Source organism: Hemicordylus capensis, chromosome 1 (assembly GCF_027244095.1).
Source record: "Hemicordylus capensis ecotype Gifberg chromosome 1, rHemCap1.1.pri, whole genome shotgun sequence".
Lineage (NCBI taxonomy): Eukaryota > Metazoa > Chordata > Lepidosauria > Squamata > Cordylidae > Hemicordylus > Hemicordylus capensis.
In genome coordinates, this window is record NC_069657.1 from 157,386,127 (window position 1) to 157,401,904 (window position 15,778).

Below are 15,778 nucleotides of genomic sequence, written 5' to 3' on the forward strand. Positions count from 1 at the left end.
TGGTTGTTGGCACCCATGAGTGCTCCACAATAAGAAATAATGGCCTGGTTCGGGTCCCATTATATCCTATGAGAGAAAAATAAAAATATTTTTCAAAAATTCATAAAAAATCGTACGAGTGTCCAATTGCTTTGGGGTTTGGGTGACAGGTACCCCTGGGTGCCAGCTACCATCTGACCAATTTTCAGCTTTCCGAACCGATCCGAACCGGTCCGAACCGGTTCGAAACGAACCACCCCCAGTTCGGTTCGGATTCGAACCGAACCAGGGGTGGTTCGGTTCGATCCGAACCTCCGAACCGGAACCGGTTCGGACCCGAACCGGTTCGGATCCGAACCGGTTCGCACATCCCTAGCTGGTGGTGTACCTCCCACCATGAATATAAAGAAAATCCCTGCAGATGCAGCAGGCATGTTTGAATCGATCACATGGAGAAGCTTTGCTCTGTACTACTGGCATCCATGAATACTCTGCTGTTTTTCTTTTCATTCCTGGGTCAGCTGGAAAGCATGGTAAATGACATAAAGATTTCTCCAGAGTATCACAATCCCAACCTGAACAGAGAGAGATGAGGTCAGGAAAACTCTGTTAGATTTGTCAGAAAATTCCAAACGGAAAAAAATAGAGATCTAAGACTTAAAGACGCCTTTTATAATTTGGTGCTATTACCCGAGAAGCCTAACCCAAGCTGGAAGAAGCCTAACCCAAGCTGGAAGTGCCCCTGGTGGCGCAGTGGTAAAACTGCCGCCCTGTAACCAGAAGGTTACAAGTTCGATCCTGACCAGGGGCTCAAGGTTGACTCAGCCTTCCATCCTTCCGAGGTTGGTAAAATGAGTACCCAGAATGTTGGGGGGCAATATGCTAAATCATTGTAAACCGCTTAGAGAGCTTCGGCTATAGAGCGGTATATAAATGTAAGTGCTATTGCTATTGCTATTGGAAGGAGAGAAGGTCCTAACCTGCTCTCCACTGCCCCATGCAGCTTCCTGCTGGGGTGGCAGACATCCCGAGAAGCCCCATGCAGTGTCAGCACGCACATGGCATCTGCCCATATGTGTGGCCAGCATGGTGTTAGTGACACCTGTGCAAATTACATCTGTGCATGCATGAACAACATGTATGTGCTGACGCCACATGGGGCTTCTTGGGATGTGTGCCACCCCAGCAGGAAGCTGCATGAGGCAGCAGAGAGCAAGTAAGGACCTGCTCTACTCTTTCTTAAAGCTCCCGGGCCCCACTCCTAAAATGTGCTCAAACCGCGTTTCATGCATAACCCTAATGTTCAGTGAGCTGTCCAACCTCTTTTGTCTCTTTCAAAATTTTAAAGAATATTTCACTTCAAACTGAGTGAAATGTGGAGTCAAAAACAAAAAAAGACACACATACACAGCCACTCTATATTGAATTTAGTTTTGTCTAAAATTACATTTTTCCCTCATGAAGATAAGAATTTGAGCTGGCACAAACTGAAATGATTCTGTCCAGATAGCTATGCCATTATCATGGTACTCTATTCATTCCATATAGGCAATTGTGTTTAAACACTGGTGCACTATACAGGGAAAAGGGTCTTCCCAAGTGAAATCTGAAAGCAATATCCTAGTCTGAGGTTAAGATTGCAGAACAGTCATATTTGCTTATCCTATATAATAAAAGGCTTGAGTGTGATCCCATGCACCCGTGTCTTTTTTGGCAGTTCTGAGCATGCGCGGAGCGCATGCTCAGAACTGCCGAAAAAGATACGGCTGCCCAGACACGGGCGGCCATATTGGCTAAGTTTAAGGGCCAAATCGGCCCATGTATTGGCCCCCGCGGCGCCGGCCGCCCGCCCGCCCTCCCAGCTGATTTTTGAACCAAGCCCCCCTCCCTCGATTAAGGGCCAAATCGGCCCAGGCACTTGCCCCTGCGGCTTCCACCGCCGACCGCCCGTCCGCCTTCCCAGCTGCCAATACCTCCTTACCCCCGGACCCTGTCCTTCACTTGATCAGAATATCTATTTACAGAAGGAGAGAGGAGCTCGCATGCAGAGCTCCACTCTCTTTAAAGTCTCTTCCCTAACTGGCGCTATGGACGCAAAGGACGCAATAGGTGTCCTTGGCGCCCAAAGCGCCAGTTCGGGAAGAGACTTTAAAGAGAGAGGAGCTCTACATGCGAGCTCCTCTCTCCTTCTGTAAATAGATATTCCGATCAAGCGAAGGACAGGGTCCGGGGGTAAGGAGGTATCGGCAGCTGGGAGGGTGGGCGGTCGGCGGCGGAAGCCGCGGGGGCAAATGCCTAGGCTGAATTGGCCCTTAATCGAGGGGGGTGTTTGGATCACAAATCAGCTGGGAGGGCGGGCAGCTGGTCAGCGGAGGGAGGGGGAATGGCGGCGGGGGGCCAGGAGCACCGTTACTAGCGCCCGTTATTCAACGGGCCGAAATTCACTTGTTGTTTATAAGAAAGTCTGAAGTATATACTAGCTACTTTACAAACACTGTAGTAATTTACCTTTCCACAAATTTATGATCTAATGGGGATGTCTCCTAAAAAAAAATATTATTGTTTAGTTCTTATCAATAAGTGATTACAAGTCACCCGGTATTTTTTGTTTTGTTTTGCTGAAATCTGTTTATATGCAGCTGAAATTAAGGCTTGAAATGCCTATTTGCCCATGCCCCCCAAAACAGGCAGCAGCATGTTGGCTGTGCTGTGACATCATCGCTGCTCTTTTTCTTTGAGGCCTAGTCATTTTGAGTATGGAGAGTGAAGTGGTGTATAGCACCACTGTGCAAACAGAAAGCAGACCAGAAGAAGAAGAAAATATGTGCATGTACCTAAAGAGAAGAAGTGATGGAAAGTAGATGCAGTGAGAAAAGTTGTTCAGTGAGAAATGTGTTGTTTGTGTGTCAGTGCCATTTCAATGTTAGGACAAATAAATTAAAACATGCATATTATCCTCTAAAATTGTATTTTTATTTAATTTTTAATGCCCCTTCTTAAAACCAGGGAGCAACTGTGCGTATTGGGTGTATGGGTGCCTCTTTCACACTTTTGTCTTTCACTTTTACCAATCAAGAGATTGGTAAAATCTCTTGAAAATAAAGAGCAGCCATTATTACACTTGAATGATTTAACTCTGGTTTCTGAGGTATATTGAGACCGTTCCCCTCAGTGGTGGAGGGAGGTTGGTGGCGGCCTGTGTTTGGCCACCGCCGTGGCCCCCTGGCCCCGCCCCGCCATCAGATGCAGGGGCACAGTCTCCCTCCCCAATGGGGCCATGCAGCCCCGTTTAGGAGGGAGGGTGGCTCGCACTGTGTTCAGCAGTGCGGGCCAGAGCAACTCTCCCTGAGAGCCGTTCCAGCCGCGCTGCCAACACAACGCGGGCTGATCTCCTTCCCAAATGGGGCTGCGCAGCCCCGTTTGGGAGGGAGATTGGCCCCGCTGCGTTGGCAGCAAGGCCAGGAGTGGCTCTCCCTGCTAGAGTCACTCTGGCCATGCTGGCAATGCAGTGCAGGGCATTTTCGGTTCCAAATGGGGTTGCGTTGTCCCGTTTGGGAGTGAAATAATGCCCCCCGTGTATGACGTCAGATGCGGGGGGCATGTCTGCAGCCATGAGGCGTGGACCCCGGGGGCAGCAGCCTGGGTTCTTTGAACCATTCGCCCAGTGGTGGCTCAGCCCCTGGTTCCCCTATATCACATAGGCCTCAAATGCTTAACAGTGGTAGTGTTGCTGCTTCTATCTGACAGTGGCCCGTCATTTCACCTCAGAACTGCTAGGCCTCAGAGCTCCTATCTGGCTTTTACGACCCTCCAAACTTGTAATTCATAAGCCGAAGGGGCTGCTGAGTTCCTTGTAAGGGCCAGAGGACCCAGGACCTTTAACAGTCACATGACAGGCAGACTTTACCTACCATATGAGGATGAAAACAGTGCCTGTTGATATCTGGCCTGTTCCTCAGCTGCACAACAGCCAGAAATTCAACTGGTGAAGTTCCCTTTCTCCAAATGCTCAAAGATATATCAAATGAGTTTCTGCCTGCCATTCAGCTGATGGACAGAAAGATGCAGGCATGATAGAACAAAGTAAGGCTTCAACTATAAAAATCACCACTCAGAAAAGAGCTTTAGTAATAACTCTGAGCAAAAGTGCTTAAAGAGAAAATATGTAGAAATATGTAATATCAGTTTCTAATGAAAAGTATTGGGGCAAATTCCGGTTTAACGAGAACCACTCTTACATCCAGTTTGAATCTCTCTATTAGTTTATTTGTAGACCTCCCCCAACCTCCCCCCCACCATTTCTGTTTCAGAAATCTAATATGTGGCTCACAGCCCCCCTTGCCCCTACTGAAGCTGCTCTGGTGGTCTCCATTCCAATGCAATCTTCAGTGCTGGCAAACAAACATATGGAAGACTTCCTGAATTTCATTTCACAAATCCTTTTTCAATTATTTTAAGGAATCAGTGCAAACAAGTCACAGACAGGATTGATTGAGGCTACTGGCCTGCCCTGAACAGAGAGGCTGAGCAGCACTGATGTCATAATCACCTCAACCAATTGGAGAACATTTTTGCTGTGTCAGAGAAATGTGAATCTTTAACCCTGGTCTGGATTTTGGGGTGGATTTCCACCCCCAGTTGTGTAAAGATGTGTCAACAAGCAAACCACTACACTCTCAGCTATGCTCTTGCTGTCAAACTCTTACCTGGACTGTGGTACACAGTATGTTCCCCTCACCAGTTATGATATTTGATTTATTTAACACATTTTAATACCACCCCATATGCAAGTCCCTGGGTAGTTCACTATCTAAAAACCAATTATAACCATTTAAAATACAATTAAATAATCTAAAACTTTAAAACTATAAATTAAAAGCTTGACTCAACAGGTATGTTTTCAAGTCCTTCTTAAAAACATCCAGAGAAGGGGAGGCTCTAATTAATTATTAATTTATGTTATTAATTAAAATATGACACAGGGTAGAAAACTACCTCAAAATGAATGGGCTGTCTATGGTGGGGTGGTTTCTATCTCATGACCATGTTAAGCTATTTGAGATGGGGGAGGACACCCTGTTTCTCTTTGGAAACTTCAGTTTTGTTTCCGATGATGATGATGATGATGATGATGATGATGTCGTCTCAAAATCAGTCTGAGGCACTGCATAGTTCCATGTTCTTGAGTTAGGGCAGATGCAACCATTCCCTCCCACAATGTCAGACCTAGTATTTGGAACAAATAAAGCATTTGGAAGCATCCAACCTAACAAAAGCAGGGATTTTAGCTAGCAGCACAAAGCCAAAAGGATCACAACAGCAGCAACCACAACATGTCAGCTTCAGTAAGCCTGGCTTACTGAATCCACTTAAGCAGTGGATCAATGATCCACAGTACCTCTCGGGTATTTTCCCATTCATATAGTCCGTGTGTGTATGTGTGTGCGCGCGAGTGTGTGTGTGTGCGTGTGCAGTTAGAGCTTGGTTCCAGGTGGAGAGAGCAAGAAAATATAGAGGTGGGATGTGTGGCACTGAACAGTTTGCTGAGCTTCACTCACCTGCCAGTGAAGATACAGAGATAATGGGTTACATGAGAAGCATAAATGACAAAAGGTGGTCTACAACCAGTCCATCACTTGCCCACTAAATAGTGGTGAGGTGGGGTTGGGGTCCTCTGGTGAGAGACCAGAGCAAGAGAAGTTTAGTCCAGCAGGAGAAGGCAGTTAATGAAGCAACTCCCTCCACAGAAATCTGAGGGAGAGAGAGAACAAACAAGAGAGAACCATCATGAACCCTGAGGGAGGAATCAATATACTGCCTGAAATCCTGGAGAGCCACTGCCAATCAGAGTAGACAGCGCTGCTCTAGATAAACCAAAAGTCTGACTCAGTAGGCAGCAGCTTCCTATGGTGTGATGGAAGCACCTTGACTACAGAACGGATAGTGTATCTTAGCCTGCTAGTTCAGGCTGGTATGTTTCATGCCAATCATGAAGCACTGCAGGGATTGTGGGCTGTACATTTGGGGCCATCCCATTTCTGTGCCATGATGCAGCTGAGATAATTTGAGGACATCACATGTAATTTAAGGTTTGATGACAAAGCCACATGACAGGAAAGAAGAGTGATTGCCAAGCTGGCAGCCATTAGAGGAATCTGGACTTGTTTGTGCAGGAGCTAAAGCACAGCTACATTCCTGGGTCTGACCAGCAGATGATGAGCAGCTGTTAAGATTTCCAAAGCACTGTCCCTTCTGGCAACACATGCTAAGCAAAGAAGTATGGTTTGAAAATATGATGGTGCTGTGGTGCAAAAACATCCTACCAACTGACAGGAGATGTTTACCTTGGGAAGCAAGCTGGAGGACTGCAACAAAAACAAGTAGGCCTGCAAGTAGTACAGCAAGGCATACAGCCATGGAACAACTCTTGGGGCTTCTTCAGATGAACTGACCCTCTATATGCACTCCAAAACCAAGCTGAAGCGTGTGTAAAGGGGTGATTCAGATGAGCACCCTGGCACAAGCGTGTGTAAAGGGGTGATTCAGATGAGCACCCTGGCACATGCACCAGTGGCATCAGGCAGGTACGTTCTTGCCACAGACCTGACGTTATTGCACACGTTCCCGTGTGTGCAGGGCAATGTTCATCTGAACCTGCCCCCAGAGAACTGTGGTGAAGAATGATGTTTTGCCCAGTGTATACTGGTAGAGGTTCTCCTGAGCAAGGGATTGACCTGTGTAGGCACTATGACACACAACAAACCAGACATACCCCCAGATATGCAACCACATTCACAAAGAGAAGCACTGTCATCTGTGTTTGGTTTGGATGGACAAAATACATCAGTATTGTGTGTACCCAGGAAGTCTGTGCCCAGGACAGCTGACAAAAAACCAAGCAAAAGATGTGTTGAGGTTACTGGCCTGTAGAATGAGCTTGACCAGCTCCCAGGTTGCCTTTAGCTCAGTCAAGGTGTCCTTTCAGCTGATATGTTTAAGTGTGGATTCTCATTCATGTGGGGTTTGAAGTGTTCATTTTTCTATCCTAGTGACACATTCTCAGTGAGTTGTACGTGGCACAAGGTGCCATGCATGGGATGTAGGGGTAACTGCTGCATTCCACTGGAGAGAAATGTTAAATTATTGTGGGTTCTGTGGCCTGAAAACATTGGGGGGCATCCAATGTAAGCAATGGGACTACTTGAAAGTAGGAAGTCCTACTCATGTGTAAAAAATAATGACTCTGAATGAGGGTTAAACAGGTTTTTTAAACAGCCGGACTCCTGCTCCTCCTCCTCCATCTGGTTGCTTCCATCCCCCTCACCCATCTTGTTCACTTCTCCATCCCTTTACTCCATCCCCATCACCCCTCTTGGTTGCAGATGCAGCGTTGCTGGTGCCTATTGGCCAAGCTTCAGCCCCCTATCCCCAGAGACCTCCCCACCCTCACCCAAGCCATGCTCCTCCCCACAGGAGCAGCAGCAGCGGTTGACTAGGTCCTTCCTTGCTGCCGCCACCACCGCAGGTAAAATCTTTCAGATTCGGGCCACCTTAGATAGAGACTGCACAATTAATTCGATGTCTGAATTGGAAGTGTCCAGCAACTCCTCTTATGTGGTTCAACTGGATTGATTTCAGTTTGTGACTCCTGAGGATGTGGACAAGCTGCTTGGAGTGATGAGGCCTACCACGTGTTCTCTTGACCCTTGTCCAACATGGCTTGTTCTATCTAGCAGGGAGGCTGTTTTAAGAGGCCTGGTAGAAATCATAAATGCTTCTCTGAGGGAGGGCAGGATGCCACCTTGTCTTAAGGAGGCAGTTATCTATATAATTATTTCTCCAAGACGGTCCAGTCCGGATGCGTGGTAAACTCTTGTGAGAGCACACGAGAGTTCCAGAGCGGCAGGGAGTTTGGTGGCTGTGGGTGGCTGGAAAGCTGAAAGAAGATTGACAATTGGCTCTGGGGGCGGCTGTCAGTTGGCTGTGCCGCATCATGAAGCGGCAGGGAGTTTGGAGGCCAGGTTGGTTTCTGGGTCATCTTGGAGGGACCACATCACTCCTTTGCTGATAGAACTACACTGGCTGCCAATAGGTTTCTAGGCAAAATACAAAGTGTTGGTTATAACCGATAAAGCCCTAAATGGCTTAGGCCCTGGGTACTGACTGTGGAATGTAGAGATGAGTCCGGACCAGTTCGGAGGCCATTGCAAAGGCCTCCGAACTGTCCGGACCGGTCTGTCCCCTGGCCGGTTCGGTTCGGGTGGGGGGTCTCCCCTTAAGGGCGGGGAGGGTTTACTTACCCCTCCCGCTGCTTTGCCCCCTCCAGCGCCCGTATTCTTAGTAGAAGCCGCCCCTTCTGCCTCCTCCAGTGCCAATGCCGCCTGGGCGCGCGCGCGGCTTTGCTTTTAAAAGTTCCTTTTGCTGGCGCTGAGGGATTAAACACCAAACAGAAGCCGGCAGAGCACCGCGCCGGCCGGCGGCTCCCCCATGCTCAGCCGCCCAGCAGCCACTGAGAACGCCCAGCGAGGACGCGCCGTCGCCATCGCCATCGCCGACGCGCCGCAGCCCCCAGGCAACCCTAACTTCCGGCTTCCATGCGACTTCCCCCAGCATACAGAGTGGCTGCATTCTGCCACTCTGTATGCGGGGGGAAGTCGCATGGAGGCCGGAAGTGAGGGTTGAATCACTTCCGGCCTCCATGCGACTTCCCCCCGCATACAGAGTGGCAGAATGCAGCCACTCTGTATGCTGGGGGAAGTCGCATGGAAGCCGGAAGTTAGGGTTGCCTGGGGGCCGCGGCGCGTCGGCGATGGCGATGGCGACGGCGCGTCCTCGCTGGGCGTTCTCAGTGGCTGCTGGGCGGCTGAGCATGGGGGAGCCGCCGGCCGGCGCGGTGCTCTGCCGGCTTCTGTTTGGTGTTTAATCCCTCAGCGCCAGCAAAAGGAACTTTTAAAAGCAAAGCCGCGCGCGCGCCCAGGCGGCATTGGCACTGGAGGAGGCAGAAGGGGCGGCTTCTACTAAGAATACGGGCGCTGGAGGGGGCAAAGCGGCGGGAGGGGTAAGTAAACCCTCCCCGCCCTTAAAGGGAGACCCCCCTTCAGTGCCGGTCCGGACCGCTCCGGACCATGCACATCCCTAGTGGAATGTGCTCCCTACTGAAATACGAACCTCCCCATCTCTGACAATTTTTTAAAAGCATTTGAAAACCCACCTCTTCACCCCAGCTTTTTCAGCTTTTTAAATTCTCAGGTTTTCATCTGTGGTTGATTTTTAAATTGTTTTAAGTTTTTGTATATGTTTTAACTTGTTTTAGGCTATTGTTAACTGCCCAGAGACAAAAGTTTGGGACAGTGTACAAATCTGATAGATAGATAGATAGATAGATAGATAGATAGATAGAACACCCGCCTTTCTGCCGTAGCCTTTGCTCAACTGGAATGACTTGGCATAGGGTTTTGGTATCGAGCAGAGATGTAGGGCAGGGTGGGAGGAATATGTATATTTAAATTGAAGTGGATTGGACAAATTGTTGTTTTTTAATAATTTTTTTAATTTAAAAACCCATCAAAAAAGTCCTATAAGTGGCTTGTTTTATGGCAGAAAATTACAAAAACTTCTGGAACAAACGATATATATCTTTATAAATGCACTATGTTCAAGTTAGTTTGCAACCCAGAAGGTCTGAGTGAGAACTGTGAAGCATGTGTTGTGCTTTGATTTTATTTTTTCTTTAGAAATGCACTATATGTCCAAGCTGGTTGGACATGTTCAAAAACCTCACTCACACTATTTACACTGTACGTCATCAATCAGTATGATTCTGTAATTATATGAAATGTTAATGAGGCCCTGCACATGCTTATTGGCCCCCAGCCCCGCACCCCGCTAGGGATGGCCCTGCTTCTGAGCACCTGCAGAGAGTGGTTTTTATCTCAGTTCTGAGAAAACATACTAAGGCTCACACTGCATGGTTGAAAATCTCCTTTTTTAATCTGCAGCGAGAGGCCCATTTTAAAATCTCATCCCCAGGCCCACTCCAACCTTTCTACACCCCTGCTGCATTAGTATGCAACATATGGTTTCACCCCACAACAGATCTGAGGTAGAAAAAGAGAAGGAATGACATGGCAAAAACTAGATCGAGAGGGGAAATGATTTTGTTTTACTGAACAACAGAAGTGACCTCTAAAGGGGACACAGAGGTAGAAGTTGCAGAATAAGAGGTTATGGTGAAAAAGAGGCAAAAGTGGCAGAAGAATCAGAGCTAAAATGACTAACAAACAGCAACAACACTGGTCTTCTGAATACAATAACAAGTAGGATTGCGTGTTTTGTATTTTTTCTGTTTCGATTTGTTCCAAATCTGAATCAACCCCCTTTTGTATTTTGTCCGATATTAAGCCTTCCGAATCACCCCCGTTTTGTTTTGTATCCGAATTAATCCAAATCCGAATTAATTCAGATTTAAAAATGAGTCACATGGTCAAAAGAGTGGGTGGGGGTTATAGTGCCCAATGACTGGAAGCTACCACAAAAATTTCAAAGGAATTGGGCAAACTGCTGATTTTTGGTGAATTTTTGAAGTTTGTGCGTCTTTCAGATTTTCCCCATAGGGTATGATGGAGGTTTCAGGAAAAGTATAGCTTCACACCGGGGTGGTGGTGGCCCCAAGCGTAATGTGGTTGGTGGTAGTGCCCAGTTGGCACAAGGAAGCTACCACAATTTTTTCAGAGGAACCTGGCAAAGGGCTCACCTGTCTAGTTTGGCTCTTAGCACAGAATAGTACAAAAATTACTATGAAGAAATGATGTCTTGATGTGAAAGACAAACCACTGATACTATATAACTTATATTGCTCATATAAGGAAAAGCTTGACTATCTGTTAGTGTTGAGAATAATACAATGGACAAAATCATCCTGTAAAACCAGTTTTCAGTCTCTGTAAAATACGCTGGCAAAGCAATAGTGACCAGGAATGTTCTAATCACACAAACCTTGAGATCATTTCTAGCTATTTGCTGTCATAATTAGTCACCTTATGCTTGGGTCCTTTGTCCTCATCTATGCACTCCAGAGTTGCCTAATTGTCAGCAAAAACACTGATTAGTTTGTCCTGTCAATAGTGGCATTCAGTGTTTGGATTAGCAGTCACACATGGAGGACATGCCACTATCTGTACAGCCAGAATGGGCAATGTAAAGTGTGTCAGTTTCAGATCAGCCAAGCAACTGGCTTTCTAACACTTCATTCTCAGAGTTCATCACAGGGTAATTTTAAGTGTGCCTGTAGCTAAATTAACATACACAAATAATCAGTGAGTGAATTTTCCTTTCTGGGATAGCTGGCAACCCTAGATGCCAAAAACCACGTTGTGAAGCCTGCCCTCTTTTCTGGCTACCACCATGCAGAGTTCCCTATTTCTTTACAACGGGCGACACAACACCACACAAGCATATCCACTGCCCCATTTCAAAAATTACTGCCAGTGTATGACAGCCCTACTGTGCAGTACACATTTCATTTTAAGAATAATAAGCCCCTCGAAACTGAACAGATGGTTGAGAACACTTTTCAGTTTCAGAGATATTTCTGTATGGGGCTAAATCATTCAGAACTCATGCAGATGACCATTCAGACCTCACATTTTGCATCCTGATTAAAGAAAAAGGCAATAAGAACTGGACTGAGCATACCCCACTCATTTTATTCCTGTGCTTTGGCATGGCCAAAGTAAAATCATCTGCACCACCATCGCCTCAGTACTGTGTGGAGGCAGCTGCTTGCCATGTGCCCATTGCAGCATCCAAGGGCTCCTTTACGGGAAGCAGAGCCCCGTATTACCCCAGCATGGCACAGGGTGGGAGGTATGCGCAAGAAATGGTGGGAGGGGCAGTATTTTCCCCAGGGAAAGTCATTGAAAGGACTAACCCGTACCCCACCAGCATTTTTTGCAAACATCTCCAGCTGTGTCCCACTCCAGCCATTGCTCAGGCAGTACAGGGTTCTGCTTCCCATAAAAGAGTCTCCTTCTGCATTGGAAGCATGATCACTGAGTGGAGATGGGTGTTCTGCGAGCAGCCACCTCCATGCAGTCGCCCAGCGGATGGTGCAAATTATTCAGCTTCAGACGTGTCGAAGCACAAGCCTGAAACATTTAACTACTTACAAAAGGTGACAGGCTAGCAGAATGGCTACAACTCCCTCAAGTTGCTAAAACCGAGGAAGACAATCTTCCATTTTGCCTCACCACCCAATGCTAAACCAGCCCCACCCTGGCTCTGAATCTGGGAGCAGTTGCCAAAACTGATGGAGCCTCAATGCCAAACATCCAAAGATATGTTGTAGGATATCATCCTAATTACCCTCTCCCTTTCCCAAAAGGTTTGGGCGCACAAGGCAGGCATGTCTCAAAGGGGTCATTCTTGTTCCCCCAAGCCTCATGGCTGGTCTAGGGAAACTCCCTTCCCCCTCCAATTGGTGCCTCAGGGCACTCGACCATGTTATCTTCTTCCTACTCCTTTCTTACCTGCACTAACCCTGCCAATTATGAGCTTAAAAGAACATTCCCTCTCATGACCAAGGCACCTGCTAAATGCATGGCATGCAGCTCCCCAGGATCACGGAATACAGTAGAGGAAACACTCCTCAACCCTATGGCCAGGGCAGGTTACAGGGGGAAATTCCTGCCTTGCCCCAAAGCAACCAGCTAATTGTGTACACTGCCTGGAGATGCACATATCAGGCAGTATATAAATAGGATGGATAAATAAATCATCCAGCACAGCTACCAGGGGAAGGTGTGTGGCTGCTGAGTTGCTTTCCACAGCCTGCTCGAGCCCTCCTCCTAATGGCCAGACCAAAACAAAAAACACTGGCCGTTTATCCCCTCTGCCTCCCCTCCCGCAACTCTACTCCCCCTGCCACCCTGTGACCCTCAGGGGCTATTTGCATGTTGCATCAAGCACTTCTGGAGGAAGGAGACATCAGCAAAAACCCATGTGTGCTTGGAGACGTGCTTCTGAACTGAACACGCACACCTGTGCAAGGGCTTGCACTTGTGGAGCAGGAATGCATCCACGGCATGTGTGCTTCTTTTGACTGCACACTTGCAGCATTAGTCAAGATGTCAGCCGGTGTGACTGAACACAGGCCCTGAAATGAAGATAGAGCAGTTACACAGGCAAGTTCCATATACCACCTTTCCTGTGGGAACACACACTGCTTGTTAGAAATCCCCAAGGCTGTATGAAATAATTGAGCATGATGTAAATATCTTTGTTTCTCTTGGCTTTTAAGAATTGTGCACCCAATACAAGGATGACAGCCAGCGTTGTGCGGCAAACAGGCTGACAATGTTTGCAAGGGTTTAAGTCCCTGATTAGCCATGAAGATCGCAGAGTGGAGGAGCAATGCCCTATTTCTCAAGCTAATTTCCTTCGAAGCAGTTTAGTATATCTAGGAAGCACACTGTATACTACAGAGTTCTATGAAAAATATTAGTTCACCAATGGGCCTGGCAGATTTAAAAGAAAACTATTCTATTAAAGTTAATAGAATATGTCTGTCAGTAACAGTGTGCCATTTTTCTTTTATTCCACTTTGTTTTTGTACTTCTGATTTTGAGATGGTCTCAAACTTCCTCTTTCCCTTTTCTGATTAATAAGATGCCACTGCCCATTTACCAACAGAAAAAGCACAAACAAAAGCCTGTTTTTCCTGTGCTCTCCTCCCTTCCTGGAAGGGGCTGGTTCTAGATGATTTCTTAAAGAGGCCCCATGATCCCTTATAATATTCTTTAAAAAGAGAGTCCAATGAAAGCATTATGGCTAGCATATTTATGGCTCGGCCCCAAGGCTTGTGTGTGACAGGGCTCAACTTTGAAGAGCACATTCTCTTACCAATTAATAACTATAACCAGCTGCCACATATCTAGGATAAGCTTCCAAAGGAGCAGATGTGTCGCACTTTTAAGACCAAAACATTTAGTTCAGCATAGGCTTTTGTGGACTACAGTCCACTTCATCAGATGCATGAAATGACATTAAGATTAGAGATGACAGGCAGATATTCCCAGCCAGAAGCAGTGACTCAAAGCAATTTTGCATTTGGGCACTCATCACCTTGGAAACTAAATACTGCCTATACCTTGCAGTCCTAGAAAAGAGTTTCCTGGTAGTTCTGTCCATCCTTGCAAAGACAATACCTACTAAGAAAACTGAAAAGGCAGAGAGGTAAGGAGATGGAAACTGGAGGAAGCTACAGCTCCCAGCATCCCCCATACACAGAGGAGGATGGAAGCAAGCAGGAAAAAGAGGTGGTCTTCTTCAGGACTCAGCACACTCCCTTTCCTCACAGCAGGGACAGTGCATAACAGCAGAGCCCTTTATGGGAGGACACCACAATGACAAAGTGTCCGCGTATGAAATGCTTTATAATCTCTCCTTTCCTCCCTTTAAACCAGGGGTGGTACCAGAAAAGATAGTGAGGGGCAAAATGTATGAGCCATTTTTGGAGGGGCAGTATATAAATCAAATAAATAATAATAAATAACAATATTTTATGGGGGTGGGTGGGGGGGCATTATCCCACATGACAGATTTCTGAAAGAGAAATAAATGGTATATTTCACATTAACTGGCCCCATCTTAAATACATACAGAAGGGGAGCCTACAGGGAACCGTTCTTTTATGTATAATGATGCAGTTTACAGAGTTTGGTGATCACTCTATGTGCAATACTCTTGTCTTGAGAATAGTACTCTGACTATGTGGAGCTTGCCTCCTCTAGCGCCGCCTATGGCGCTGTTTGAACGCTCCCTGAAAGTGGAGCTGCGGGAGCGGCAGAGGGACCTCTACAAATGGGGCAGAGAATCGAGCAAGGCAGAGGCGACGACCAGCCCTTCCTTCCTTCCTTTTTCCTTCCTTCCCAAACAAATAGGTTACGCGGGGGGGGGGGGGCCTTGAGAGCAGCGAGCCCCCCTCGCAACAGCCCAGCCAAGAAGCGATCTAGGGGACAAGGGCAGCTTGTCACACCCTAAAAAAAAAAGTTAACGGAACGGAAGCAGGCAAAGCCGAGTCGCCGAGGAAAGTTGCAACACTTCAGAACACCGTGTAACAAGCACATGCGGCGGGGGGAACCAAGCAAAAGCCTCTGTCCCCTGCCCCTTTGATCACCCAGGAGAGCGGCAGCAGCAACACGCTCCCCTTGTTCTCTCCCAGTTCTGGAGGAAACGCTTGATCCGCTGACGCCCCCCGCCCCGGGAAATAAGCCGCATCCTCACCTCTTCCCGGGCAGGACAGGCCCGCCGACCGCCGCTTTCCCCGTCAGCGCCCGCTTGCTGGAAATCTTCTTCTTGAGAGCGTCCAGGAAGGCGGCGCGTCCCCGCGGAGGTGCGCGCGCGCCTTGGCCGCGGTTGCACTGGACGAAAAGGTCAGGAGGAGAAGGAGGCAAGGAGTTGGCAGCCGCGCCGCTGGTTGCTGTCGCGGGTGCCGCCTCTACAAGCCCCGAACGGAAGAGACTCGGTTCTGAGGAGGCGATGGTGAATCCACAACGATTCCGCAGCCCCATTCATGATGCTGTTCTAAGCAAGAAGAGAAAGGGAAAAAGAAAATCACATTTGCTAAGAGGAAGGTTTACTTTTAGCCATCTGGCCCGCCTGCCTCCTAAAGCGTTATGGTTGCTCAGAAGATAAAATTGCTTAAAGCGTTATGGCTGCTCAGAGAATTTTTAAAAAGAAGCTATTCTTTCCCTCCTATATCCCCTCTGCAAGTTCACATCTGGCGGAGTTGTGCAGGGTC

General features: G+C 47.5%; 1 protein-coding gene across 5 annotated transcripts in view; it reads right to left on the reverse strand.

Annotated features, from left to right (window-relative positions):
- The window catches only part of LOC128340053 (uncharacterized), a 51,403-nt gene extending 35,853 nt beyond the window's left edge, over positions 1-15,550 (reverse strand). The window contains exons 1-2 of one of the 5 annotated variants that reach the window (XM_053284703.1): positions 15,262-15,550; positions 354-554 (exon numbers count right to left, since the gene is read on the reverse strand). In XM_053284703.1, coding sequence (XP_053140678.1) covers positions 354-489 — 136 coding nt within the window. In that variant the 5' untranslated portion in view covers positions 490-554; positions 15,262-15,550. Of the gene's footprint in view, positions 1-353; positions 555-2,487; positions 2,657-3,890; positions 4,219-5,537; positions 5,606-15,261 lie in introns of those variants that run through there. The other 4 variants (XM_053284706.1, XM_053284704.1, XM_053284705.1 and 1 more) reach the window with 4 other exon arrangements.
- Positions 15,551-15,778: the final 228 nt, after the last annotated feature.